The sequence below is a fragment of the Myodes glareolus genome, chromosome 4, assembly GCF_982192425.1.
Source record: "Myodes glareolus chromosome 4, mMyoGla1.1, whole genome shotgun sequence".
NCBI classification, from domain to species: Eukaryota; Metazoa; Chordata; class Mammalia; order Rodentia; family Cricetidae; genus Myodes; species Myodes glareolus.
The window spans coordinates 18,040,874-18,066,094 of NC_142029.1; the positions used below are offsets into that span (position 1 = coordinate 18,040,874).

Genomic DNA, 25,221 nt, shown 5'->3' on the forward strand with positions numbered 1-25,221 from the left:
TAATACTTGACATTTTTTTTATTTTTTTAATTTTTTTTTATGATTTATTTATCTTTATTTTATGTACATTGGTGTGAAGGTGTCAGATCCTTTGGAACTGGATTTTCAGACAGTTGTGAGCTGCCATGTGGGTGCTGGGAAATTGAACCCAGGTCCTCTGGAAGAGCAGTCAGTGCTCTTAACTGCTGAGCCATTTCTCCAGCCCCCATTTTGATATTTTCTCAAACCTCTGGAAATCACTTCTCCCAGCCAAGCATCATCATGGTCATGAGATTCAATATTGATTATATCTCAGATCCATTCCTCCAAAGGTTCTGACCTTGCCTTTAAAGGCCTAATTATTCTTTTGCATTGAGAATTAGCATACTCAAAAGCCAGAGATTCAATTATCACTTGTCTAGCTTCTGGATATGGTACCATTCTATTACTGCTGAAGTCAATCTTTATAAGAAATCTGTGACGGTTTCCTTTGGACCCTGTATAACTTTAGTAAATGAGTCAATTTTTTTTCTGCTTCTCCAGTTCTATCCCAACATTCAAAGCTGCTACATGGCAGAAAGCCAGGGTGTGGTCAATATATAAAGATTGCCTTTCTATAGTAGCATAATCCCCTTCTCAAGAAGTTAGTTGATCTTGGGAGATTTCCATACCTCTAGCTTTGCTCCATTGTTTAATAGTCTTAGCCTCATCTCTGAACCAAATACTCCATTGTAATTGTGAACCAGGCTCTAAAACAGCTTTAGCCAAGTCTATCCAGTCTTTTGAGATAATTCTATTACAGAGTGACTGCAAGTTTAATATTTGCTTTGTAAAAGGTGAATACATACCATATGATGCTATCACTTCCTTGAATCTCTTTAAATCTAACTTTGACACAGGAGCCCTTTTAGCTCTTCAGACTCTATCATTTGGCAATTCCTATAAGATTACTGAATATATTAACGTTGGTTGTTTGAAAAACTTAGGCTGTTCCTCTCTAACTTTATAATGCAATGCTGAAATTGGTTGTCATTTAAATTCCTCTGGATCTGAATATCTCTATGATCTGTTTTATTTAGTTTTTCTAAAGACTGTATGTTGGCAGTCAAACTAAACAACATTTTAAGAGATAAACCAAGAATTATCAAAACAACAACAAGGATTATCAAAGTGATAATTAACAGTATGTCAATCCTGGTTATGCTGATTATCCCTTCATTTAGTAGTTCCATTTTTAAATCATGCATTATATGATCATGCAGAGACCTAACTTTTTCTATTGTAATTGTGTTTCCCATTTTTTAACATGGGAAAAACTCTCCCTTTGAACTAATTTCTCCCTTAAAGAATTCTCAATTTTCGTAGCAAATCTGCCACCAATGATGATGAAGATATGAGGCTGATTGCTGCTGTGTAGAACAATAAAAACCTGACTGGATTTCAAGGCAGCTACCTAGTTTGGCAGCAGCTTAATAAGGGGTTTCCGGGAAAGCCCACCAGGAGAGAGGAAAGCAAAACCTAGCCTGTAGGGTAGTGACTCTGGCCATGTGTAGCTCTGGTCCAGCCACCAGCAAATGACTTTTTTTTATAAATTTGTACCCCAAAAGTTGGGTGCCAGACATAGCACAAATAATAAAAGCCCAGAGACAGATATTGGGTTCAAGGTGAAGATCAGAAAAGCAAAGCAGCCAAGCCACTAGAGAGTTCTACCAAGGCTCTACCAAGGCTCAGACAAACAAAGGCATGGTCTCGTCCTCAGTGTGACTGCCGACTGCAATGCTCTCCACCAACCTTAGACTGCAGTGAGCTCTTGTCTCCTCCTGCCTTATATAACTCTCTCTGCCCAGCCATACCACCCCTGTCTCCACCTCCCTAGTGCTGGGATTCAAGGCGTGTGACTCCCTAGTGCCTGGAGCACCTTTGTGTGAGTCTCTTTCTCTTTTTAGACAGATTGAATCTCATGTAGTCCAGGGTGCCTTGAGTCCTGGGATTATAGGTGTGTGCCACCATTCCCTGATCTCTAGGGCTTAATTGTGCACTCAGATCTTCAGACAAGCTTTATTTATTAAAACACATAAAATATCACTGGACTGGAAAGATGACTCAGAGGTTTTGAACACTGACTGCTCTTCCAGAGGTCCTGAGTTTAATTCCCAGCAACTACATGGTGGCTCACAGCCATCTGTAATGAGATCTGGTGCCCTCTTCTGACCAGCAAGCATACAGACAGATAGAATACCATACATAATAAATAAATAAATCTTTGGGAAAAAAAAATCACTATGCAAAGAGAGTTCCAGGGCAGCCATGATTGTTACACAGAGAAACCCTGTCTCGAAAAACCAAAAAAGGAACTAGGTTTTCCAGAAGTGCTAATAAGAGCTATCCCATACATAGTTCTTACCATAGCCCAGACACAGTTGGAAGTGCTACTCACATATACACACACTCACTCCTGTAATCCTCACCAGTGCCTGTAAGAAAGTCCTCTTTTTACTTTCCCCCTTGGAGATAGGAGAGTGAGGTACGCAGAAGTAAGAACATCTCGTTGCCTAGTGTTAAGTAGACCAGCTTCAGAATTGTCCTCCGTTTCTTAGAAGTAGACCTGGGGAGTCTAGTTAAGGCCAGTTTAGTGCATCAGTGAAAGCGAAGTCAGATGTCAGAAGAGAAACCGTGCCTTTAAAAAGACATGTGTGCATACATATGTGCATGTCCAGCCAGAACTCTTGACCACTGAGCCATCCAGGGCATCCCCCCTTTTAAATATTGACTTGTCCTTTCTTAAATATTGATATTCCTTTTTATTTATTTATTTTTGAGCCTTAGTTTCTCTGTAGCTCTGGCTTTTCCTGGAACTTGGGTAGAACAGTCTAGCTTTGAACTCAGAGATCTACCTGCCTCTACCCACCAAGTACTGGGATTAAAGGCATGTGCTACCATGCCTAGCTATCTTTTTTTTTTCTTTTTTCTTTTTTTAATATGTTGCTGGGCCTTGTGCATGCCAGAGAAGCACCATACTACCAAGCTACACCCCTAGCCTCATTTTTCAATATTAAAACACCTTTGCATCCCTGGGGGAAACTGTTTGTGATGCATTACTCTTTTGTAAGTTCTTGAGTTCTGTTTACTAAACTTTTGTTTAAAATGTTTATGTCAGTTTCCATGGAGAGATAGTGATTTGTATTTTTCTTATGTCTGGTTTTGCTATGAGAATAATAATGGCATTGCATAGTAGAATAAGTTGAGATTATTTCTTCTGCCTCCAGTTTTATTTTGTTTTGCTTTTATTCTGTAAGGGGCAAGGTGCTGGGGGAGGGGTGCATGTACGCCCTGTGCGAGTGAAGGCCTTCTGACCTTCACTCCTGGAGGTCAGAAGATAAGTCCTCCAAGTTGGATCTCTCCCTCCATTATATGGGTTCTGGGGATTAAATCGGCTGTCAATCTTGGAAACAAGTCCCACCCCCCCTTTTTTTAAACTTTATTTAACTTTATTTCATGCATATTGGTATAATGATGTCAGATTCTCTTGAACTGGATTTACAGACAGCTGTGAGCTGCCATGTGGGTGCTGGGAATTGAACCCAGGTCCTCTGGAGGAGCAGTCAGTGCTCTTAACCACTGAGCCATCTCACCAGCCCCCCTCTTATTTTGAGACAGGGTTTCTCTGTAGCTTTGGAGCCTGTCCTGGAACTAGCTCATATAGACCAGGCTGGCCTCAAACTCACAGAGATCCACCTGCCTCTGCCTCCTGAGTGCACCACCACCGCTCAGCCAACATCTTTTTTTTTTTAAATGTGTATGGGTGCTTTGCTTGCTCATATGTCTGTACATCACATATGTCCAGCGCCTGTGGAAGCCAGAAGGGCTTCTCCCATATGAAATTGAAGTTGCAAGTGGTTGACAGCTGTCATGTAGGTGCTAGGTATTGGACCTAGTTCCTCTGAAAGAGCAGCCAGTGCTCTTAACCATCATGCCATTTCTCCAATCCTACACTGAATATCTTTATCACAGTTATGTAAACCTTTCCCAGGAAGACAAACAAATGTCTTTTCACCCCAAATAGGGCACCACCAGCAGACCAAAGTAAGGCATACACTCAAATCTAGCTTGCAGAACCAGTGAGTTTAATTAGTGTTGCTTTTAAAAGTGTGAGTGAGGTATTATTTATAGGAACATGGAGCTGATACACCACTGAGGAAATGCACGGGTATGTGTGCATATACACGTGTACACAAACACACACACACCATCTCTCTCCTAGTAAACTGCCTCTTGGAGAGGGGGAGAACAGAACCTTGTGAGTTTGTGGCCTAATTAACCTCTCTTCCCCAGTAAAAGCTTTTAATAAACTTAATGTTTGATAGGTGATCACAACTGCTGTTCAAGAGGACAATGACAGTGTCATCCCCAGAAAACAGAATGTCACAATTTATTACAGCCATGTGTTATTAGAAACAATTAAAAAAAGAATGACAGGTTGCTGGAAAGGAGCCGACACAAGATCACCTTCCAAAGACCTTCATAGGGGATGGGCCAGTGGAGAGCAGCTGTTTTAGGAGAGCTAGCTGTTAAACATAACATGATGAGGGGCAGGAGAGGAGGCCGGAAGAACCTTCAGATCTCTCCACAATGGGGATCTCTGACTCACAGCTTCTGGGGAGTGGCTGGAGTTCCAGACTGTGACTTACTCCAGCCTAGAAACCAGGCACTAGGTAAGACCACAACCTTTTTTATAGTTACAGGAGCAGGAACTAGATTTTAGTAAGTACTTCTTTTTTAAAAAATAGGTTTTTTTTTTTACTTTTATTTGTTTATATATGTAGATATATAGAAATTTGTTTTTTTTTATATATATGGTGATAAGGTCTCACTGTGTACTGCTGGCTGACCTGGAACTCATTATGTAGACCAGGCTGGCCTTGAACTCAAGAAGTTGACCTGCTGCTCTTTCTGCCTCTGGAATGCTGAGATTGAAGGCATGTAGCACCATGCCCAGTTTCTGTATTTTAATGTATTCATTTGTTTATGTGTGGATGTGCATGTGCCACAGCATACACATGGATACTTATGGAAGCCAGGGGACAGACCATGGAAGTCAGTACTCTCCTTCAACCATATAGCTCCAGGGATCAGGCTCAGGCCATTGAGCTTGGTGGCAAGTGCTTTTACCTACTGAGCCATCTCAGGATCTGTTGTTATTGCTGTACCTGTTTAACATGTGTTATAAATCTTCCGGCTGTGTTGTTTGTGTCTTTAATCTTTATATTTCAAGCAGCATGACTCTAGAGTTAGCATTTCTGTTTCTCTTCATTCCTGTTCTTGAGCCATAGTTCTACCTCCTCTTGTTGTTATTCTGCCTAAAGGACTTCCTTTTATTAATAACATTTCCTTTGATAGGGGTATGCTAGTAAATCATAGATTCTTTCAGATTTTGAACATCTGGAAGCCCTTTCATGGTAAGATGTGTTTGTAGGGCTCAACAGGTTTGTTCATGCATCATACGGATCACTGTACTTGGCCTAATGTCCAAGTGCTTTGAAACTGTATTTTTGACCTGTTTTTTGTTGTTTTAGGAATGTGGCTCTTACTGTCTCAGAATTAAAAGTCCAGGTTAGAATTAGGGGAAGGAAATAAAGTGGTAGGACCAAAAATTTTCAAAACTGACAAGAGGCTCGTGTCAAAGTTGAGAGCAGGAGGGAGGTGTACTTTACCCAGAAGCCCAAGAGTCTGTGTACAAAACAGTTTACAAATAAGGAGCTCATTTGCTAATGAAGATGATTTTGAAGTATGTGAGCAGGGTGCATCAATCTGAACCAAAGTTAGGGATTCTAGGGTCCGTCCCTCCTGCCCCCAAATCCTCTTCATGTTTTGAGTCTGTTAGGCTGACCTTGAGGGGCGTAAGAGAAACTGTACACTGGACTGTGGCTCGGCTCAGGGGCCGAGGAAGGAAGGGGCCTCTAGAGGTAACAGCCAGGGGATCTCAGGTCTAGGGTGAAGAAAGGGGTTTGGAAAAGTTGCAGCACATGCCCCCTAAGCTTGAAAGACTGTGGCCATGTAACAGTTAAGGCTAATGAGAGTGTGCAGTCTCACAGGTTAAGTCACTGGGCATTACAATCTGGTGAAAGGAAGTAGCCCTCTTTTCCTATACTATGTAAAAATTCCAGACAAGTATTTATTATCTGGCAGCTTTGTGCAAACACCTCCATGTCTATCTGCCCACACAGAATACAAGGAGTTTAAACAAGACTTTGTAGGAGCTTCACACAGTAATGCATGCTTGCCGTTCCAGTTACCCAGGAAGCTAAGGCAGGCAGAGGGTGAGTTTGAGGCCAGCCTGTGCTACTTAGCTAGCCAGTATCATCTCTGGAAAAGAAAGAAACACACCCACTCCACCCTGAGAATATAGGGGGTGTGTATGTATAAACTGTGTTAAAACAAAAATCTACTTTCTCAGTTTTGGAGGCTCAAAGGTCCAAAACGAAGATCTCATGGAGGTGTAAAGGGCCCTTTTGCTGCTTGTAGATGGCCAACTGTGTTCCAGTGTAGCCTTGAGTGGGGGTGTACAGATCGTTTTCTCTGAGTTCCGTCTGATTAAGACCTTATTTAATCTTCATTCTCATAAGGCTCTAACAGTATCACCTTGGGGTTAGGCCTTCAGTGTTCGGACTTGAGGAAGACATGTTCATTCTGTAACTGAGTGTGGGCCACAAAAGTTGTATAGATACCGAATAACAATGACTTTGTCATTCCCATTTCTAGGCACATTATGATCATACTCTTCAAATCCTAAGCCTTGGCAATGAAGAGTCCTGTGCTACAAACCTCCAAAGCAGGAGCTTTTGAAATTCAGTTGGATTCTGATACCTTGCTAAATGAATAGAATTGACTCAAACACACCTTCCTAGTTACTGTTTGGATTCTGCAGGAGACTGACTTGATGTTGCTTCTTCTCTCTAGGTTCTTCTTTGTGGTCCAATTGGTCCAAAGTTGCATGAACTTCTTGATGACAATGTGTTTGTTCCACCAGAGTCACTGCAGGAAGTGGATGAGTTCCACCTCATTCTAGAGTACCTAGCAGGTGAGGAAGGCAGGGGTGTGGGTGGTGGAGCATATGAGTGCTGATGGGAAGATGGGGAGAGGACTGTGTGGTGGAGGGTGTGACTGTGCCAGAAGTCCTTGTCATAGTAGGCTCCTGAACCAATGATTTCCCGGCCCATTGTCTTAAGGCGCTGCCATTAGCAGTTGTCTCCATGGAGTATAACAGTATTGAAGACAGTGCTCCCTCCCATCTGCAGACTGCACTGGTATGAACCTAGAGAAAGAGGCTGCAGGAGAGATCTGTCTTGATTAAAAGTAAGAATGTGTTCAGCACATGCTTATAATAAAATTTTTCTTTATTACCGGGAGCTAAGAAGGGCAGCAAATGTTTGCTCATTTCTCTTGGATTCTGCCATGAACTTTTCAGGCCCAGCCCTTCCAGGCTGCTTGAGATTGGTACCAGGCCTCTGGCAAGCTTTCATGGGAGCATGTCATTCTTTTCCTGGAGGTGAAATGCAGTGTTATTTAAGTTTCTTCCTGTTACATAATATTCCAGGATTATAAGTCCAAACTAAACCCATACCAGTGAATTTTATGTTAGAAGAACGAAGGTCTGATTCCTCAACAAATCTTTAATACCTGGACACAATTAATTTTGTGTGTTTCCTGTTGTATCTTTTCCTGTGCTGAAGAACTCTATTTTCTGACTGGGCATCCACACAGACTGATGGGTGTCCTAGAGCAGTACTTAGTGGTCTTCAGTGAGTCACTTCTAAGTCAAACAGGGACCCTCATCTAAAGTAAGAAACTGTCATGTGTGGTACAAATATATGCTTCTTGAAAAGTACCCCTTTCTCAAAGTACACAGAAGGGATTGACTGTTTCCAGTCCTCTGACATACACTAGAAACAGCCGGGGACTCATGGAGGGCAGGTCTAAACTTAGAAGCAGAATATTTTAATAGGAAATTGACATTTAATAATACCCAGGCTTTGAGTTGCTGAGTTCAGTTTCCCCAAATGGGACATAAATGTATCTTTTTACCACTAAATGTGGTGGCAAAGATGAACCTGGAAGTGGGTTTTAAGCCTTGTGAGCTGCTTTTGGACCACTGCCTAGAAGGTTCTGGATCGCTAAGGTGTGTGCCAGGGCCCTGCTTCTGCCACTTCCATAGGCACCCAGAGAAAATGCCTGGGCATTTTGCAGTTAATTTCTCACGGTGACTTGGGAGTGGAAATGGTGCTGTGTCAGAGCTCTGACTCTTTTGGTAGGGAGCCCACTCAGCTCTCTCAAAAAGAATCTCTGTCCTTGGCTTGATAACCCTCCTAGTTTTGTTTCGGATACCTAGGTTTTTTGTTTTTTGTTTTCTTGGACAAAGCAGTGGCCTTCTGTTACCTTCATGTGAAGCTGCACTGCCATAGGTTCCAGGTAGAGTCCGATGGCAGCAGCCCTTGGTAATCTTAACAGAAGCAGTTCGTGGCTTTTCTGTAGCCTGGATTGATGAATTCTAAGAATATTTTTCAGTTTTCTTTTTCTTTTTCTTTTTTTCTTCTCTCTGTCCTATCAGAGCACCTCAGAGAAGCTCACTTTCAGGCTTAGTCTGGAAATTAAGTGAGTCACTGCAGAGATTCACTGAGTTGATACATTGAGAGAAGAGATTGCTTGCAGAAACTAATAGAGTTTGGTGAGGAGAGGAGCCTTAGCTGCACCCGTATCGGGCCACTCCCTCAGTCCTATGTCTGTGGAAACACAGCATTCTCCATTCTCTCCTGTCCTGCCTGGGAAAGGCCTGTTTACTTTTGCCTGGTCATTCCCTGAAGAACTCAGTGGCCTTTTCCCCAGGCTAAGAGGGTCAGTACTTCCTAGCAGTGTCCTATGGAGAATAGGTTGTTTTAACCATTGTGTAGTCTTGATTGCAGTACTTCTGAGTACTAGATTTTTTTTTTTTGTCCTTGTGGTCATTTAGGTCATCTGTCTGCTTTCTGATTCCCTTGTTCTTTGCTAATTCATTCTCATGGCTGTGTGGCAGATGCATTGTGAGGCAGTGGGGATGTGATGAGGGAAACATAGCCTGCCCTCAGCGCAGGGGCTGTAGGCGATGGATACCTGAACAGGTCAGTGCAGAACTGTGCCAGGTCCTACAGTGGGGCGGGCACACTAGTGGCCCTGCCAAGAAAGTAGGAGAAGGACCCATTTAGGGAAGAAGTAGTATTTTAACTTGCCACTGAATAGTCACTACTCCAAAGCCACTCTGCACAGAAATGGCTGGAACACCTAGATAGTCTTAGACCACAAGCCCAGAAACCTCCAGTGGGCAGCAGCAAAAGGTGCAATCAGCTAGACTCAGGCTTTCAGCATATTTAGCTTCCAACTGTGAAAAGTGCTCAGGGTATGGCCCTTGAGAGGGCAGCATGGCCCATCTGTTGGGTGTGCAGGCTTACTATGTATACTGATATGTTCTGTGTGCTCATGTGGGGCAGTCACGTGCTCTGTAGTCATGACCTGTGCTGGAGTTCAGCAGAGCTTTTTTGGAACTAAAGGGGAGCTGGTGACCTTAAAAGGCACAGGGCTCATCCTATTTCTGTTTCTTTATTAGATTTGGGTTTAGGTTTCGATTTGTGTTTTTATCTACTGCAGTCTGGTCCTGGATATAGCACCCTGCAGACCTTACACTGCTCTAGGGTCTGCTCAGAGCCGAGGCTCCTGTGAGGCCCCTGCTGTGCCCTGCAGCTGGGAAACTGAAAGCCTCTTCCTTTTCTCCCATGTGTTGACTGGGATTTTCTAGGGGAGGAGTGGGGCCCGTTTAAAGCTCCCCATGCCAACCGGTTCATCTTCTCTCACGACCTCTCCAACGGGGCCATGAATATGCTGGAGGTGTTTGTGTCTAGCCTGGAGGAGTTCCAGCCTGACCTGGTGGTCCTCTCTGGATTGCACATGATGGAGGGACAAAGCAAGGAGCTCCAGAGGAAGAGGCTCTTGGAGGTAATGGCTCTGTTACAGACCTATAGGTCTCAGCTGGTGTTTTCTGTCAGGCTCCTGCCACTGAGCCTCTAGCTGATGCTGGCTTGTCTTAGGCTCTGCTCCGTCAAAGTAGTAGGAGGAGAAAGGCAATTGAAGACATCTTGCCTGCGCCTCTACACGCTGTGCTTAACTGAGTGTGGCTACAAGCTGCAGGGTTTGTAGCTATGTCCTGTGTTTTCTGTACCATCTCACTTCACACCGGCTATGCTGTGCTTCCTGCAGGTTTGTATACATTGGGGCCAACAGCTCAGATTAGGTCCCAGGAATAGGAGACATGAACATACGGGTGCAGTTCTGTGTCCTCTGATTCTAAAGCCCTGGTTGCTCCCTACAGAGTAGAGTTTTTCTATTGGGGAAAAGCAACATTATTCACAGAGGAGGTGGGAACCCACACTACAGTTCATGAGAACACAAAGGGTGTTTCGAGTACATCCAGGCTACTCAGGACATAATCTTGCCCTCCCTCCTGCCTGACTTCTATCCTAATGGCACTGCTGTCCTCCTCTCTGCAGGTTGTGACCTCCATTTCTGACATCCCCACTGGTATTCCAATTCATCTAGAGCTGGCCAGTATGACCAACAGGGAGCTCATGAGCAGCATTGTGCATCAGGTAACCACATGGGCCATTCATTCGCTGCCTCTGGCTCTGGGGCCTCAAAGGGAAGTTCCTTTCTCCCGTGAAATCAGATGTTTGGGCTCTGACAGGTTTACTAACTGACATAAGTAAGTTGTGTCACTAAGATATAAGTATGGATGAGCCAGAATGGATCAAGGACTGTTGGGATAATATTTCCTACTGGGTTAGGACTGTGGCAGAATAACCGATGACCTGAGACATGTTTCTTCCTTTGGAGAGAGGATGTTGAAATGAAGAGTGTTGGGGGATTTTGTTTTTTTGTTTTGCAAATTTCAGAGGCAAAGCTGAAAGCCCAAGTCAGCTCCTTTCAGTTCAACACAAACTTTAGGTAAACATAACTCCCTAGTGCTAGGTATCTTGGGTTACCTCCCTTTAGACAGCAGGGATGATTTGGATAAGTCCCACTGAGCCAGGGCTAAACATAGACATTTCACACCTGGGCTGGCATGTCAGCTTAGCTATTCATTAGCTTTATGAGCTTAGGTGTTATATGAACTTACACCAGATAGTGTGAAAAGATCTAGGGTGACATCTGCTTCCACCCCATACCTGCTCAGCAATCTCATCAGTTTCATTTATAACTCCAGTCTTATTTTATGCATTGGTAAGAAAACACAGAAGTTTAACAGGCAGGATGCCTGCTGACACCCATGAGCTCTCAGTGGTGAGAGTATCTGATCTATGTGCAGAGGCAAAGGCACAGGGAAGAGCCTCCACAGCACGTCTTCTGCTCTTTCTACAGTGACATATAGCGAGTCTAGGTCTGGAGGGTATTGAGGCAACTCTATACAGTTTCCCAAGTAGTCATAAAATGGAAACAGATTTAATTCGTGAAACTGGTTTCAGAGAAGAAAAATGGTCCCTACCTGACATTTCATCATTGACTGTGTCCTAATACTAATACACCAGGAGCTAGGTTGTGTCCACCAAAAAGAGACCTGTCATTATTTTTGTTAGCAGGTCTTTCCCGCAGTGACTTCTCTTGGGCTGAATGAACAGGAGCTGTTGTTTCTCAGCCAGTCAGCATCTGGACCTCATGCTTCTCTCTCCTCCTGGGACGGTGTTCCTGATGTGGGCATGGTCAGTGACATTCTCTTCTGGATCTTGAAGGAACATGGGAGGAGTAAAACCAGATCCTCAGATCTCACCAGGATCCATTTCCACACGCTGGTCTACCACATCCTGGCAACTGTGGATGGACACTGGGCCAACCAACTTGCAGCTGTGGCTGCAGGAGCTCGTGTGGCTGGGACACAAGCCTGCGCCACTGAAACCATAGATGCCAGCCGAGTATCTCTAAGAGCACCTCAAGAGTTCATGACATCCCATTCAGAGTCCGGCTCCAGAATTGTATTAAACCCAAATAAGCCAGTGGTGGAGTGGCACAGGGAGGGAATAACCTTCCATTTCACACCTGTGTTGGTGTGTAAAGATCCCATTCGAACTGTGGGTCTTGGTGATGCCATTTCAGCTGAAGGCCTCTTCTATTCAGAAGCACACCCTGATTAGGAAAACTGTAGGCAGTTTGCGTGAGGAATGAAAACCACCCATCTTAAGAATTCCAGGAATAATATAGCTTGGAAAATAGGCTGTGGGTGTCAGAACAGTTCCTAGACCTAATTGGAAGACAGCCAAAGAAATCACAGAAGATTAAACTGTACAGATACATTCCAGCCTGTTGGCAATTGCATAAAAACACTTCAGGTTTAATTGAAACTTAGTCATGTACTAATAAGATTTTTGTTTTTTATGTTGTGTTACAAAGGTTAGAGCCTCCATTCCTGAGTCCCCAGTTGATGTACCACCAGGTGTTACATGACATTTAACTCTGAAGAGTTCATCCAGCCACAGAGAGCACTTTTCTCCTTGCCCACTAGAGAAGGGCAGTCCCTCCCCACAAGCCTAATTGCTCATAAAGCCTGGCAAAGGCAGTCATGACAGCTTACGTTCCTGGGCAGAATCAAGCTGTCCGTTCAGTGTTACAGTGACAATATTTGATGTGCATTCCTTCTCAGCCTCCTGCTCAGACATAGGTCAGAGCCACAAGAAAGGATAAAACTGTCCTGTGCTTTATGATCGCAGACTGGAGATGCTTGGCAAGGCCTGAGCCACCTCATCAATCTAAACTTGCTTGGAAGGACCATGCTTTCCTGCCCCAGCTCCATAGACTGGGGCTGGCTGGACTCAGCCAGCCCCATTGCTCAGCCCTGGAAGAGCTCTCTACAGCAGAACCCTGGTACTTCTTGTTCCTCCTGAGCCTTGAAGAGATCTGCTTTACAACTGGAATGTGCTTCTGTGTAGAACACATGTGTTTCGTGTTTGCTTTGACACAGCCATTAAAGAGTTTGACTTCATAAGAGCCCCAAGATCATGAATAAATGTGTCATGTTGTATATTTTTTTAACAAATCAAGATTTCTGTGTGCTTTTAAAAATATTAAAAGAATTTACATTTCAGGGATCCTGAGTCTAATCGATTTTGTTATCATCTCACTATGGACAGATATAGTGACTTGCATGGCACTTGGCTGCTGAGGCCTTTGTTCTTTGTTCCTGCCAGTGGGTTAGATAGTCCCCGGGCTGAGCCCTAGCAGTAGGCTTGTCAGGATCAAAGTCTCAGAAGCTTCTGCTGTGGAGCTACCTTCAAGATAAGTGGAAGCATAGCCATGTCAAAGAGCCAAAAACTTCCTAGTTCAAAGTGCAAGATGTGTGTGGCACAGGACAGGAGCCATTCATGCCAGCCCTGCAGCTGCTCCTGGGATCACAAACTACCCTCTCTGCTCTGGGTAAGCAGGAAAGTCTTGCTCTTTTTTAGAGAAAACTGAAGTCTACACAATTATGACTCTTGAAATTGAAAGCAAACATCTAAAGGTATTCGTGGCTGTTGCTTAATCCTCCGCCTCCAAGGAAGCTCAGTTAAAATTAGTTTTCTGGGAGGCAGAAACAAACAGATCTTTGAGTTTGAGGCCAGCCTGATCTACACAGTTAGACCCTGTCTCAAAAAACAAAACAAAACAAAACAAAAATTTCTACGCCTTTTCTTTTTAGTCACCTAAGTGCTGAGATTCAGGTGAGCACCACCAGTGCTTCAGCATTTCAGGAAGCTGAAGTGAGAGGAGATAACTTTTTTAAGGCCAAGACTTTGTAAACTCTCATGTGTTCTTTTCTTTGGTCTTTATTTGTTCAGCTTCTGCCCTAAGTATAGTCTCAAACACCTCTCTGGGTGTTGCTGGTAATACCAGTAAAGACTATAGTGACAGGTGTAGTGAGCGCCACCTAAGCCACTGGCATGTTTGCTGCCCCCTGAGAATTAGCAGGGCCAGCTTTGGCACCACACTCCAGCCCCAGCCCCTCCAAGTGTTTGTCACAGATGGGCCTTGGGCATTAATGGTTGCTAGATCCAGGAGGCTGGAGAGTGCCTACTGCAGTCAGGAAGACCCAGTCTGAACTGATCTGAATCCCAGCACCTACACTGTCAAACACAAAATAAATTATTTGTCTAAAATTGATAGGTCAATTTTTGATGAGAGTAAAATGTACCAGAATGTATGTTAGAAGGTTTTAACTGTATTGTATAGAATGAATGCCCACAGACTTGACAGGGCATACACCTGTCTGCAGAATGCATTTCTGTGAAGGAGGCTAAGCCATAAAAGCAAGACTAGAATCTGTTGCCTGGGATGAATGTGCAGAGGTGGGTGGAACTCAACAGGTGGGACTGTGCTCCTCAACCCCAGACTCAGGTTTCCACACAGGGTTTATAAGGAGACAAAGGATTTGACCATCCCCTAGCCAGTAATAGAGGCCACCTAGAAACTACACACCCTGGTACGCTCCCTTGAAACTGATTTAACCTGGGAAAAGCTGCAGCCTGCAATACCACTAGAAAATTAGATGGCAGTCAAAGGCAGGTAACCCTTATCATCACATTGAGTCTGCATTTTATTCTCTTACTGAGGGGCTTAAGGCAGGGGTACACATCAGTAGGCATAATCCAAATTCATGAAGGATATTTGAGTTGGCGATTGTTACTTGATAATGCTGTCTAACAGATTCCCTTGGCTTAGCCTCACTTAGCTGTAAAATGGGGCTATCGTGGTACCTTCCTCTCAGGGTTGTTTATAGAGGAGACAGATGCACTCTGCATTAATTTAACACAGTATATAGTGCATAATTTTAATAATCACTTCTCACTAAGCTGAACAGGCAACCTCTGGGTCTAAGACCATTTTAAGTCATTTGAAAGCTGTTGTGGGGCAGGAAACCCTGACTGCTCTGGGGGATGGAGAGGGAGGGGGAGAGGGAGTGGGGGGAGTGGGAGGTTGGTGGGAGGAGGGGCTGAAATGGAAACTTTTATAATTTAATAATAAAAAAATAAAAAAAAAGAAAGCTGTTGTGATACAGCTTTTTCTTGTTTTTTTGTGTGTTTTAGGTTAAAAATTTATGTGATGAAGCGGCACAGTTTATCACTTGGTAAGTCTCAGCAAATGTATTTCCATCACCGGCTAAATCCTCCATGTTTCCTCCAAGTCATCCCATCCCTAACACTGACCCCTAGTCAACTATTCTTTCCCTTCACTGCCTAGTCCATATAAAGCTGCTTATTGAATATAGAGAGCCATGCTGGGCGGTGGTGGCACACACCTTTAATCCTAGCACTTGGGAGGCAGACACAGGAGGGTCTCTGTGAGTTCAAGGCCAGCCTGGTCTATAAAATCTAGATCCAGGACAGGCTCCAAAGCTACAGAGAAACCCTCTTGAAAAATAAAACCAAAAAAAGAAAGAAAAAAAAAAAAAGAGTCACGCATGTTTCATACAGCTCCATATTTTATGGCTGTAAGTGCCTACAAGCTTCCACTTTGAGGTAAAGAATCTCTCACCAACAAGAGCTTGAATAGGTTCTTTTCAGACAAGAAACTGTAGCACCAGAATTGCCAGGCTAGACTACTCTACATTTCTGCTGATAAGTTCTGATTCTGTCTTGTTTTTGCTAACAGTGGGAGTTTTCAGCGTTCAGCTGGAGCCATTCTGGTGGGTAATGACTGCTTTTTCTATTTCCCACATGACAAACGCTAGGCGCTAGTGCTCATTGGCCACTCCTATACTTTCCTTTGTAAAGTTGCACAACACTTTGTCCTAATTGGATGTTGGATTAGTGTGATGTTTGCTTTTCTTATTATTGAGCTGTACGATTTCTTCATGTTTTCAGGTCTGATAAGGTCCTTTTAGGTCTGTTTTCTCCAGGCTTCAGCCTAATGTTAATGTCCTAACAGTTGTCTTCCCTGGAAAAAATGACACATAATCCATGCAGTCTCAGGTGGGGGTTTCTTGGCGCTTTATAACTTCAGTGTTTACAGTTAGATCTGTAATGGAGTTTGACTTAATTCCTATGCATAGTGTTAATCTGAGGACAGATTTTTTATTTTATGTGTGTGGGTGGGGATAACATGGTTTTGAAACATTGCTCACATTGTGGAATGACAAGATATTCAGATCATCATTGGGATCATGCAGCTTGTATTTCAAACTGGTTTTCACTTAGCATTATGCACTAACCATAAATTTTCTCAGCTTGATTCAGCTCCATTTTGTACTCTTCCTTTTGTCTGGCTCTACTGAAATTTATTCACCCACTTACTTGTAGATATCTTGATTTGCTTCCAGGTTTGGGCAGCTGTGTGGGGGATTGTGATTAGTTCCAATTCATTTCAGCAAATACGTTAAGTGTGACTCATGGATTATATGTTTAGTTTGTTTAGTCTTTAAAGAATCTGCCAAATTTAGCTCCAAGGTACCTATGCTGAAGCCTTGCTAGCACTTATGTCAATGTTTTGGGTTTCAGTCTTTCTAAAGGCTCAAAGCCATAGCTGTATCTGTGATTATCATTTTGGTCTTATTTTCCTAAGTCTGTTAAAACTGCTGTGAGCTCCCTTCATAGAGTAACTTTTTATTCTTTTCAGGATGAATGAGAAACTGAATGCAGACACCCAGAAGAATGGACATGTGCAGCCTGTTACCTAAGGAAGCCTAAATCCAAGCACTATGGAAAGCATTGCCTGGAAGAAAGGTGCCGTATTGCCCCTGAGGAGTGGGGAAATGAGCAGGCCTCTTAGTTTCTACCAACTTCACCTGAAGAGAACAGCACTGTGCCCCTGTCTGTCCTCAGACACTAAGACTTTAGCCAGGGATGGTGGCACACACCTGTTAGCCACAGCATTTGAAGATAGAGACAGGAAGATCAGGTGTAGAGGTTATTCTCTCAGCTATATAGTAAGTTTGAGGCTAGCCTGGGCTACATGAGACCCTGTCTTAAAAATATTTTAAAGTCCTTTCAGAGTAAAGAATTCAGAAAAATCTTAGATTTTTTTTTCCCTCTGCTTTTTATAAAATGAGTAGTTTAATCTCTACATGGGCTTCTGTTGCCGGGCTTGTTTTCCTTTTTCTGTTTTTGCCTTCATCCTAAAAAGACTTTCTAAGCCCATGCTCTTCAGCTAGCACAAAAATCCAGATTCCCCTAGCTCAGTGGTTCTCAACCTCCTAACACTTTAATAGTTCCTCATGTTGTGCTGACCCCAACCATAAAATGATTTTGTTGCTATTTGACAACTATTTTGCTAGTATTATGAATCATAATGTGCACTATCAGATATGCAGGATATCTGATATGCGGCCCTTGTTTGACACTAAAAGGGGATGCAAACTACAGGTTGAGAACCATTTCTCTAGCAGAACTTTTAAACAGACTCTTTCTCAAGTCAGGTAATTTAGGTGTCTAGAAGGTATCATTGGGTTACCTCAAAGACAGACCAACTTATAACCAGACTTGAAAAGTCCTTGATCCTAGTCATCCATATTCCTAGTCCAGAATGAATATTTATCTACCTACTTATATAGCCTCTTCTCATTTGCCACCTACAACCAGACCCTCCTTTCTATGGATTTAGCGCTTGGCTTTCTTTCATGTTCTTTCTTTCTTTCTTTCTTTCTTTCTTTCTTTCTTTCTTTCTTTCTTTCTTTCTTTCTTTCCTTCCTTCCTTCCTTCCTTCCTTCCTTCCTTCCTTCCTTCTTTCTTTTTTTTTCTCTCCTCTCCCTCTAAGCCTATACCCTTATTATTTCTCACCAACACCTTTTAGTTTTAGTCAATCAATTTAGTCTATACTACCCTTCATGCTGATGTAGAGGTGAGTTTTCTTGATTACTTCATGACAAATCTGCTACTTGGGCAAAGGAATTATCATGCATGCCATCGGAGATGAGAAAACTGAAGAGGGCCTCTGTTCAGTACTGTCAAATCAGACCTAGCCATAATATCAAAAACTCTACACTCTGGCTTGACAGCGTGTCAGTTTTCTAGCTGCCAGTTATAGTGAAAACTTGGACTGCCTCCAGGGGCCAACCTTTGAGGTTGCTGTGAGGCTACACTATAGCTAAGACCAACTTGGCTCTGAGATGGTTATAGTTTCAAACCAGGCCTGGAAATAGGTAAACAAACAAACAAAGAAAAAAAGACAGTGATCACAGGTTTTTGGGTTTTTTTTGTTTTTTTAAAAAGCTTTTAATGAGACCTCTTTGTGGTCCATAATCTTTACAAAGGCCACTAATGGGCCAGGAGAGCATCTGTCAGCATTTATCATTGATTGTCTCGGTTAAAATTCTTTGGCTAAGAGCTCTGTTCTTTTTTCAGCTGTACTAGGGATCAAACTCAGGGCCTTGGCAAACTGAGCAGGAGCTCTAACAACTGAACTGTTCTCCAGTCACCTACCCACACCCTTTTCTTTAAATCCTTGGTGCCGATTCCAGACCAGCCTTGACTCCTACTACTTATACTGTCATGATCTGGCTCCAGAGTCTAACCTCTTTCACTCTTTAAAAAATGAAAATAGGGACTTGTTTTAAATTCTCTGAGCCAATCTAGCTAGGATACATTCCAGACTGGGTCTCAACTTAATCTAAGGGGGGCGGGGGAGAGCCCTATTTAACTAGGTTCTTAATCCAAGGTTTGTGTTTACAGTGGGGACTGGTATGTTTCCACAATCCAGTGAGAATGGGGCTACATCACCACAGGCTACTGAAGAGGTCCGTTTCCCTTTATAAACATAAAAGTCCTTCATCGAGTGATGATCTTTGATCATTTGCCTTGCTGACTCTTGGAGCTATACACGCAGAGCCTCAAGCCTATCTAGCATGTCTTCTCCCTTGTGCCTAGATGATGGGGCCAGCCAAGAGCTGCATGGGCCTTATAGGCTCCTCCTGATCATCACACCGCACCCAGGGTTCTGTTTGAATTCTGCAGTGCTCACCCAGAGAACAGAGCAGGCTTCCACCTGCCTGGGCCTATGACCGACCACCTTCTATATGGTCTCACCAAAGAGACCCCCTACTCCAGGGTTATCCTGTTTTTCTTGTGTCTTTTGCTATTTTTCTTTCTTTTGTTCGGATGCTTCTGTTGGACTTGCCTCCACAGTGGGCTCTGGCTCTGGCTCCAATGGAAGTGATGGTGGTTTTGTGAGCTGGGTTCCTCCTACAGCACCTTGCAAAGAAACAAAACTTGAATTCTTAGTTACTCCATTTCATAAGAAATCATTTAAGAGGGACCTCTATTGTCTGAGACTATCAAGACTGTAGTGCATCCTGCAGCTAGGAGGGATGCCCATAACTGAAGGAACAAAACATTAAGCTTGTGAAAATTAAAGCAAAAATATACAACAGCAAGCAGCATTTCTAAATCTAAAAACTGACTACGCAGCTAAGCCTGCCTGTATTGTTATCTGCCTAACAGCTTTCCCTTCAGAAACAAATGCTGGTTTCCACTCTGGGCTTTTCCCCGTTGGCTAGTACTAAATTGTCCATGAGTTTGCAGTGTGCAAGCCTTACTCAAAAGCTGGGATCTCTGCTAATAGAAGTAGCTTTTCTCCACTAAGTCTTCACAGAGCTCCGTGTGGCCTCCTACCTGAAGGGAGCTTCCTGTATGCAGCTGCTGAAGACATCGCCTGTCCTAGCGCTTGATTGGAACCCAGAGGCTGCTGGAGAGCAGATTTGTTGGCTGAATTGGTCCGGTGCTTTGACTTAGGATCTTTGACTGGCTTGGTCCAGACCAGTGACTCTCCAACCTGGAGGGCAGCTCCCAACTTCTGAGCCATCTCTACCATCTTGTGCCCACATGGGAAGAAAAAAAAAACAATTGACAAGATCAGCAGAGCCAAGCTGCCTGCTGGTACTAGCAGTTGAAGGAGGAAGTACTTATAATAAGGAAATCACTTTCAAGTGCTGGGATTACAAGTGTTTTCATGCTTGGGCTACGAAATCATTCTTTAATAGAGAATAGAAGTTGCTTACTGGATACCAAGGGGACTCCTTACAGGATCTCAAGATGCAATAATTCAAGTTTGATGCTTCACTGGCCAAACTGCCTGTTCCTGATAAACTATATTAGTGAGAACATAACTCAGTAAACTGAACTATTTTGTTACTTTCTTCTAGCAATATTTGTCTAAGACTGTAAATTGTCTAAAACTGGTAAGTTCATGCTGCAAAGAACAAGAAGCCAAAAGAAATAAGAGCTTATGATACCTTTCATCTGCTAACAGTTTGCTTAATAACAGACATGATGATACCATGATAATGATAATTACTAATAAGAGACATACCTCAGAGTCAAATTCCAGAGGACTGTTGTCCTTAAGAAAGTTGACCTTCTTCTCCATCTCCTGGTACTGGGCCAGGGCACCCTTTTTCTCACCCTGATTATACAGCAGCACAGCATAGTTCAGGTTTACTAAGGGGTTACACCTGTGGCAGAGAGACAGGGACTCGGACTAAGGCTCTGTTATAATTAGTCATTTGAAAATCCTTCTCATTATATGAAATCCAAACAAAACTAGGGTTGTCCCCATTATACAGCAAAGTGCTGTTAAGACTGGCCCACAAGCCAGTGTCAAGGAACTAACTGCCCAAGCAGCAAAGCAGAATAAGGATCGAGACTGGCACCAGCAAAGCCTCCCAGGGAAGGGCTGAACAAGAAATCCCAGACCTGGTGTGTAGCAAATGCTGATGGAATAAACTTCCCCCAGGAATCTCATTTATTTTTGATTAAGATGAGCCCAGAGTCCCAGCTGCTAATTGTTTAGTTCACAGCTTATCAGCAACTCTTATCAGTCAAAGAGTTGTGCTAACTCTTTGACTTGCTTTGGATTCCTGATTACAGCGATCAGAAATGGAAGTTGTTTTCTCAGGCTTTTAATTCTTGCCAAGCTCTACTTGCTTAAGAACCACAACCTCCTAAGTTTATGCCACATAGTGACTAAGCTGACTCCAGCATTAGTCTTATGGCACACTTTGCAGAACACTCCCTGGCCCTTCCCCATAGGACAGAATGCTCACTTATCCAGGCGGGCAGCTTCTGCATAAGCTCTCTTGGCATTTTCTGTATCTTCCAGATTGGTCAGAGCCACTGCCACAGAGAAAATCAGGAGAGCTCATCTTAGTAAAAATAATACTTTAGACCACTCATCCTTCAGATTAGTGCCTCACCTCAGCATGCGTCCTACTTCTGCCACTGCTTTTCAGGCATTGCCTTGTTCAAGCCCAAACCAAGATTTCCATTTGTCCCCACCTGCCTCCAGCCTCTCGCTGACTTACAAATACACTGACCACATCACTGTCCTGCCTAAGAGTCCTCATCTTATAGATGATGTTCTCCACAATGATTTCTAAAACTTTTAGTGAGCCACAGAACATTCACTTTTTTTTTAATCCAAAACCAGGATTTCCTGAGAGCCTAATATATAAACCTAAAAATAGCTATTCTGAAAGTACTGGCAACTCCACCTCCCCAGCAGCCAAACAGGCAATTATGAGAACAAGGAATACAGAAGGACCCTGCGTCATTCCACAGACCCACACTATGTGGCCATTCAAGCCTAGTTAGTCCTTTGGACCGTGTGAGGTTGGCTCTACTTTTTCAAGTTAGAACTGATGCTTCTGCCCTGATGAGGCACTCTTATCTTACAGTAAGGCTCTGAGCCTCTCCTGAAACTTGAACTAGCTTTGTATTCTAGTGTTCTCCAAACAACCATGTAGTTGTTTTTGACCTTTCTCTCAAATTGAAAACACCACAGGAATGACTAAAATACACACCAGAAAATACTCGCCAGAAGAAATATTTCATTAGTTTTTTAAAATGATTTTTGTTGTGTTTGTGACAGTGTCAGGGTCTCACTAATGTAGCTCAGGCTGGATTCAAATTCATCATCTTCCTACCTCTACCTCAAAAGCTCGGATTATAGACACCTCTGCCCACCTTAATTTTAATTTATTTTGTATGGTAGAAATAAATGGAAGTTGGAACTAGAATAATAGTCTAATTTGACCTGAACTACCAAACATCAGTTATATTAACAAAAGTACTAGTGGGATCAATGGGTCAGCTCAGTGAGTGAGATGCTTGCTGCCTAATGACCTGAGTTGGATCCCTAGAACCCATATGACGTGACAAAAAGAGACAAACATCTCCCCCAAGTTATCCTCTGACCTCCATATATACACTGTGATATAAATGCTTCTGAAAAGGGACAAATGATTTAGTAACCATGATAAACTCCAAGGGTTTATGATTTATTATATTTAGCCATATAATCTTCACATTGATCCTGAGTATATACAATTAGTAGTGGAGGCAGAACTCCACCTTACACCCAGGTTCTTAGTTATTGAACGCAAATCAATTAGGTTCAGTATATATGAGTATATAAGGGCTGTTAGTACAGCTCAGTGGTAGAGTGTTTACCTAGCTACATGCAAGGCCTAAGGTTCAGTCTCCAGCACAAACAAACAAACAAGAAAAAACACCAATAGGAAAAAGAAAAAAACATGTTAATAAGAGGGGAACTAGGGGGGGGGGTCTGGAAAGATGGCTCAATGGTTAAGAGCACTGGCTGCTCTTGCAGAGAACCCCGAATTTGGTTCACGTACCCACATTGTGAGATGGCTCACAACTCTCTGTAACTCTAGTTCCAAAGAACCCAATGCTTTTTTTCTGGGCTCACATGTGCATAAACTAACACACAGACATACACATATGTACATAATTAAAAATAAATTTTTAATCCTTTTATAAAAAGCTAGGTATAGTGGTACACGCTTTTAACCCCAGCACTCTAGAAGCAGAGGCATGCACATTTCTGAGTTGGAGACCACGGTATGTTTCAGCCCAGCAAGGATCACATAGTCAGGCCCTGTCTCAAAAAAAAAAAAAAAATAAAAATAAAAATAAAAAAAAAAAAAGCTATGGATGTGGATGATCTCAACTTAACCTGTTTAGACTCTTGAGTTCAGATCCCTCAGTTGAAAACAACCAGATACTTGGCCACCTTTTCTTTTAAACTTCTTCAAACTGTGAGGCAGTAATTCTGATTCCTGCCTCAAAGGAATGTCTATGTTAGGGCATTTAGCTACTGACTATGATCTTAATTAACTTTACCATCATTATAACTCACAAGAAGGGGTTTCTATATAGATGTCCCTTACCAGCCAAGAGCATGTAGAGTTCCCCCAACTTTGGCTGGAAGTTGATAGCTGCACTGAGAAAATGGAATGCTGATGCATACTGCTGCATAGTCAAATGGACAAGGCCCAGATTGTACAGAATCTTCCAATCGAAGGGTGCCAAGTAATTAGCTCGTTTTAGGCAGCTGATAGCCTGCAGAAACAGGGGCATTCAACCCAGGGTAAGACAAGTTCAGCAGACTAAATAGCTACATGGATGAGTATAAACTGTAGAGAACACTCACTGCCACATACTTCTTCTTGCCAAAGAAACACATTCCAATATTATTCCAAAGTGGAGGACTTTCTGGAATAGCACAAGCTACAACTCTGTATTTGGTGAGGGCAACATCAAAGTCCCCATGGGTCTGCATCATGCTGCCTGCTGCCAAGATGGCCTGAAAAATACAGTGCATGTAAAGTTAGTAATTCAGTCATCCAAGAAGTCCAAGGCCATGAGACAGTCTCTGCGTGTATATAGTAAGCCCATCAGCACAGACATGAACAAGAAACTTCTAAGTATGAATATATCCAAACTACTAAGACAAGTGCTCCTAAGAAATGTCTTTGGAGCCAGGTAGTGGTGGCGCACACCTTTAATCCCAGCTCTCGGGAGGCAGAGGCAGGCAGATCTCTGTAAATTCGAGGCCAGCCGTCTATCGAGTGAGTTGCAGGACAGACGCCAAAAGCTACACAAAGAAACCCTGTTTGGGAACCCCCCCCCCCAAAAAAAAAAGAATGAAAGAAAAAGAAATGTTTTGGGAATTCCACAGCATGAAAAACATATACTGTCATTGGCTCTATCTAGCTCCATTTGTTTCTTTCTAGCTAGGGAAATCAGTATTCTGGTAACTATTGCCTTTCATCTTTATACACTAACTGCTCCAGACAACTCACATACACCTGTATATGGCTACTTAATACTCAGCTCTTTCTGGCTCAGGATGCAAAGCGAAATGGCTTTAGTTTTTTGGGGGTTTTCTTTTGTTTGTTTTTGGTTTTTTAAGACATGGTTTCTCTGTGTAACAGCTCTGCTGTCCTGGAACTCAACCAGGTTGGTCCCAAACTCACAGACATCAATCTGCTTCTGCTTCCCAAGTGCTAGGATTAAAGGTGTGTTCCACCATGCCTGGCTTGGCTTTAGTTTTTATCAGTCCAACCCTATCATTTCTTTAAGGAAGGGTGTCAAGATGGGAGCCCACAGAGCCAAGCTACCGACTTCCTAAATGATGACCGAGCTAACAGCCCAACCTAGTTACATCTTCCTCGGTAATGTTCATTCACTTGATTTTCTTTCTCACCCCCAGGTCAATCTGGAAATTATAATTTCAAATCCATTAGGATCGAGACATTCTTCTTCGATAGTTGTTGTGGAAATGAACTCTAACATCACTCGGTCTTTGCAGCAGTTTGTTACCACAATGTGCTTCTTCTGATGTCGAGCATCAACATTTTACCATAGTTTCAGTAAGAACTAACTTTTTTTTTTTAAAGATTTACTTATTTATTATGTATACAGAGTTCTGCCCACATGTATGCCTGCATACCAAAAGAGGGCACCAGATCTCATTACAGATGGTTGTGAGCCACCATGTGGTTGCTGGGAATTGAACTCAGGACCTCTGGAAGAGAAGCCAGTGCTCTTAACCCTTGAATTAAGAACTAACTTTTAAAAGTAAGAATTGTATATAAAAGGTGTTTTCAGGTACAGGGATGTACCTCAGTGGTAGATTACTTGCCTAGAACACACAAAGCTCTGGTTTTGTACCCCAGCACCAACATCCAGATACACACAAATTTAACTTCTTGGGTATTTAAAATGAGAAACCCATCTTCTGTTCCCTAGGCTCTGATCATCTCTAGAGATCATGGGACCATGCTTGTAGGCTCTGTAGTTCCACAGCCTGCAATACCTTGTAGTTGGCAGGGTCATAAGTCAGTGCATTCCCAAGATGTTCAAATGCCTTCTGGTAAACACCGAGCTTGAAAGAAAGCAAACCAAA

At 42.9% G+C, this 25,221-nt stretch overlaps 2 protein-coding genes across 13 annotated transcripts in view; one reads left to right on the top strand and one right to left on the bottom strand.

Annotated features, from left to right (window-relative positions):
- Adpgk (ADP dependent glucokinase) overlaps positions 1-20,249 on the top strand; it is a 39,039-nt gene extending 18,790 nt beyond the window's left edge. Inside the window, exons 4-10 of one of the 4 annotated variants that reach the window (XR_015001731.2) lie at positions 6,937-7,057; positions 9,803-9,999; positions 10,551-10,649; positions 15,108-15,148; positions 15,673-15,706; positions 16,636-16,742; positions 19,597-20,249. Coding sequence is in view for 3 of the 4 variants with exons in the window: in XM_085689154.2 (XP_085545280.1) it covers positions 6,937-7,057; positions 9,803-9,999; positions 10,551-10,649; positions 11,634-12,185 (969 nt within the window). In the remaining variant the exon portion in view is untranslated. Of the gene's footprint in view, positions 1-6,936; positions 7,058-9,802; positions 10,000-10,550; positions 10,650-11,633; positions 13,137-15,107; positions 15,149-15,672; positions 15,707-16,635; positions 17,083-19,596 lie in introns of those variants that run through there. The other 3 variants (XM_085689156.2, XM_085689154.2, XM_085689155.2) reach the window with 3 other exon arrangements.
- The window catches only part of Bbs4 (Bardet-Biedl syndrome 4), a 39,529-nt gene continuing 32,505 nt past the window's right edge, over positions 18,198-25,221 (bottom strand). For 4 of the 9 annotated variants that reach the window (XM_048423915.3, XM_087905284.1, XM_048423921.3 and 1 more), the window contains 7 exons: positions 25,132-25,200; positions 23,464-23,616; positions 23,201-23,372; positions 21,056-21,125; positions 20,323-20,464; positions 19,626-19,824; positions 18,198-19,205 (listed from right to left, as the gene is read on the bottom strand). In XM_048423915.3, the coding sequence (XP_048279872.3) occupies positions 19,090-19,205; positions 19,626-19,824; positions 20,323-20,464; positions 21,056-21,125; positions 23,201-23,372; positions 23,464-23,616; positions 25,132-25,200 (921 nt within the window). In that variant the 3' untranslated portion in view covers positions 18,198-19,089. Of the gene's footprint in view, positions 19,206-19,625; positions 19,825-20,012; positions 20,100-20,322; positions 20,465-21,055; positions 21,126-23,200; positions 23,373-23,463; positions 23,617-25,131; positions 25,201-25,221 lie in introns of those variants that run through there. The other 5 variants (XM_085689152.2, XM_048423916.3, XM_087905285.1 and 2 more) reach the window with 3 other exon arrangements.